Raw genomic sequence first — 3,726 nt, 5'->3', positions numbered from 1 at the left:
CCAAGATGTGCCTCAACTACGAGGTGCGCGTGCTGTGCTGCAAGACCCCTGAAGGCTGCCCCCTCTCCTCCATGATCCCGTACGTGACTTCACCCAGCAAGACCTCATTTCTGGCACCGTCCTCTTCTGCCCCATGGTGGCCCAGCTCTACAGCTTCCTCTCATCGAAGCTGCTTCTGCAGTGTTTCTGGCCAGCTCTACCGCGCGGGTATGTGGGTCTCCCCTGTGCTGTTAGGGTTGAGTCAGCCCTGGTCACAATGGGGCCATTTGTGGAAAGCCATAGTTCTATAGAGATGAGAGGAGCCTTTGCTCTTTTGGGGCATGGACTTAATTTTTTCCTCAAAATGGCCATCACCTTTCTTTTGTATTTTCGTCCCACTTCCCTGCGTCTGTAAGGGTGCCCTCCTAGAACAGATCACTCGTTTGCTGGGGGGGTGCCTTCCCAAGCACAGCTGTGCTAACGTCACTGCGCCACTTGGTCTTTCAGGATCTGTCATTTACCGCCAGACAGACCTCACTGGCCACTGCTATCATGCCCTGTGCAACCAGGACTGCCAAGTGATCAGAAGGGTGGACCAGGACTGTCCCTCCACCACGCCGCCCCCCACTCCAGCCACAACCTCTGTGGGGACCTCCACCTCTGCTCCTGTCACTACAGGGGGTTGCCCAAATACAATTCCCCCGAGAAAGGTAACCCCCACCGTCCCCCAGCTCTGGGGGCTCAGGGAATGCAGCAGGGACCTCAAGCGTCTTTGCAATTAAGTTTCAGCTTCAAGTTCTCATGGGTGTTGCTGGTCCCGGCAGCTGCTGGCTGACCATAGGGATATGGCCCTGCATGGATGCAGTGGGCTGGGTCCCCTGAGACTTCCAGAAGGGCATGCCTGCTCAGCATTTGGGTAACTCTGCTGGTCGACGATGACCAGGGCCCAGACCAGGTGGTTGATGCCGTGGGCCTGGCCGGATGGCTGGGGACGGGGCAACCTCCACTCACCAGAGACTCCCTGGGCACTCGGCACTCTGGGTTGATGTAGCTGGGCAGCTGATGGGGGGGTCCAGGGAGAGGCTGGGGCTTAAACGTATGTTCCAATGGCACAGCCACCATTCCCTTGTTTGCACATGGCACCACGGGGATGGTAAGCCCTGTGAACTAAGGAGCAGTCCCTCGAGGCTGGAGATGGTTCAGACTCTACCACTGCACTTTTTTCCACAGAGAGGCGAGACCTGGGACATGCCCAACTGCTCTCAGGCCACCTGCGAAGGCAACAACACCATCACTGTGAGACCCCGCAAGTGCCCCCAAGTGAAGAAACCCACCTGCGCCAATGGCTACCCGGCTGTGAAGGTGTCCAGCCAAGACGGCTGCTGCCAGGACTACCATTGCCAGTGTGAGCAGCCAGAACAGGGTGTGGGGAGGGACAGGGGCCAGTGGGACAGAGGCCGGACACAGGAGGGGTCCGGGATGGCTGGACATGCCCATGGCTATGCAGGCAGATGTGACCCATTGGGAGGGCCACAGGGCATAGTGCAGGGAGGCCCCCAAGCCTCTCGTGGTGACTTGGGCCCAGCGTAAGGCCACCCTGGTGCCTGACAGGTGTGTGCAGTGGCTGGGGTGACCCCCACTACATCACCTTCGATGGCACCTACTACACGTTCCTGGACAACTGCACCTACGTGCTGGTGCAGCAGATCGTGCCTGTGTACGGCCATTTCCGTGTGCTCATCGACAACTACTTCTGCGACGCCGAGGACGGGCTCTCCTGTCCCCAGTCCATCATCGTGGAGTACCACCAGGACCGGGTGGTGCTGACCCGCAGGCCAGTGAACGGGGTGATGACCAACCAGGTGGGGACATCCCCAGTGGGTTCTGGTGGGCAGGGGGTCTTCGGGCAGGGCCCTGGGCAGTGGCTGACCACCTGTCTGCCCCGCCGTTCCGTCCTCCACCGGCTGCGTCCATGCCCAGATCATCTTCAACAAGAAGGTGGTGAGCCCTGGCTTCCAGAAGAACGGCATTGACGTCTCCCGCATTGGCATCAAGATGTACGTGACGATCCCAGACATCGGCGTCCAGGTCATGTTCACCGGCCTCATCTTCTCGGTGGAGGTGCCTTTCAGCAAGTTTACCAACAACACCGAGGGGCAGTGCGGTGAGCCCCCACCCCAGCTCGCCCTGGGCAGGGCCTGGTTTAAAGCGGGTGGTGTCTGGGGTGACTCCTGCCTGGGGTCTGCTTTCCGGCTGCACCAGGAATGTGCTGGGCACCCCAAGCCACATGCCTGAGGCTCTCACCTGTCCCCAACAAGAGGAAGCAGCCGTTCTATGAAGGCTGTGTCTTCGACCACTGCCACATGAACGACTCAGCGGTGGTGTGCTCCAGCCTGGAGCTGTACGCCTCGCTCTGCACGTCCTCCGGCGTCTGCATCGACTGGAGGGACCACACCAATGGCACATGCTGTGAGTGCCAGTCCTCAGGGCGCCAAGCCCTTGTGAGGGGGGGCAGGCACGCCAGGCCATCAGTGGGTGGGCTCAGTGGTCAGGGTGGGCTTCCTGGAGGAGGAGGTGGCCGGCCCCAGGGTAGAGCACTTCTGGTTCCCTGAAGAGAAAGGAGGGGCTATCTAAGTCTGGGTACCTGCGGCCCAGGGTGCCAGGTGCCAGGGTCACAGTCAGGCAGTGGCGGGGCTAGAGGGGCTGATTCCAGGCCACCAAGACTGGACCGAGGGTGGCCCACGTACTCCCAACGCAGCCCGTGTCAGTCTCAGTGGAGGCTGGGTCCAGAGGCACAGCCTGGTGTCACCCTGGCCCCTCAGGCATGGCATCTCCTCCCCACAGTGTTCACCTGCCCTGCTGACAAGGTGTACCAGGCCTGTGGCCCATCCAACACCTCGTACTGCTACGGAAATGACAGCACCAACCTCCTGTATGTGCCCCCCGGTCCGCCCACGGGCCCCACGCGGCTGTCCCAGGCCAGGGATCTTCCCACCCTGGGAAGGGTGGGGTCCCGGCCAATGCTCCGCTCCCCCACAGGGTTCTTCAGGAGGCTGGCACCCTCACAGAAGGCTGCTTCTGTCCCGACGGCGAGACCCTTTTCAGCACCAGTATCAACGTCTGCGTGCCCCAGGCCTGCAGCTGTGCGCACCCCATGGGCAGGCGGGGGCGTGGTGCTGTGCGGGGGTGGGGCGGGGCCCCTGGGGTTCACCCTGCCCCCCCACCGCTGCAGCTGCCCAGCTGTAACCTCATGATCTCTTCCCTCCAGGGTGCCTGGGGCCCCACGGAAGGCTGGTAGAGGTGAGTGTGGCCTGGGGGCCTCGGGAGGGGCTCCCAAGATGCAGGCCCCAGACACGGCCAAGGCAAGGCTGAGGGGCCAGGGCTTCCTTTCGGTGCCAGAGGCTCCGAGGACAGGCAGGGAGAGGAACAGGCTCCTCAACAAGACCTGGGGGTGCCTTCCCTGCCCTTCCCCTCCCGGGGACCCCCTCCCACCCTGCTGGACACGTGAAGGTGAGAGTTGGAGGGAGGGAGGCAGGTCCCCGCACAGCCTCCTCCCACCTCCTCTGGCTTCCTCAGGCCAACCCTGGGCACCGCCCACACTTTTGAAGCCTCTTCCCCAGGCCCCCCCAGTGGTGGGCTGCACGTCCCCACCTCCAGCCACCCCCACCCTGTGCTAGCCGGCCTGGTGCAGCTCCCCTGGCCAGGCAGCTGACTGATGGGCCGGGCCCCCGTGTCCCGCCCCCTACA

At 62.6% G+C, this 3,726-nt stretch overlaps 1 protein-coding gene across 1 annotated transcript; it reads left to right on the top strand.

Annotated features, from left to right (window-relative positions):
* Positions 1-5: 5 nt before the first annotated feature.
* On the top strand, positions 6-3,279 carry LOC103584303 (mucin-5AC-like; the record flags this gene model as incomplete). The annotated part of the gene is made up of 9 exons (XM_008565364.1): positions 6-207; positions 487-689; positions 1,210-1,384; positions 1,591-1,841; positions 1,960-2,143; positions 2,242-2,448; positions 2,824-2,911; positions 3,019-3,122; positions 3,248-3,279. Coding segments are annotated over exons 1-9 (1,446 nt in total), but the record flags the coding sequence as incomplete, so codon positions are not given.
* Between the last annotated feature and the right edge of the window lie 447 nt (positions 3,280-3,726).

Source organism: Galeopterus variegatus, unplaced genomic scaffold (assembly GCF_000696425.1).
Source record: "Galeopterus variegatus unplaced genomic scaffold, G_variegatus-3.0.2 Scaffold49488, whole genome shotgun sequence".
Taxonomy (NCBI): Eukaryota; Metazoa; Chordata; class Mammalia; order Dermoptera; family Cynocephalidae; genus Galeopterus; species Galeopterus variegatus.
The sequence above is the reverse complement of the archived record's forward strand: the minus strand, read 5'-3'. Positions and strand labels throughout refer to the sequence as shown.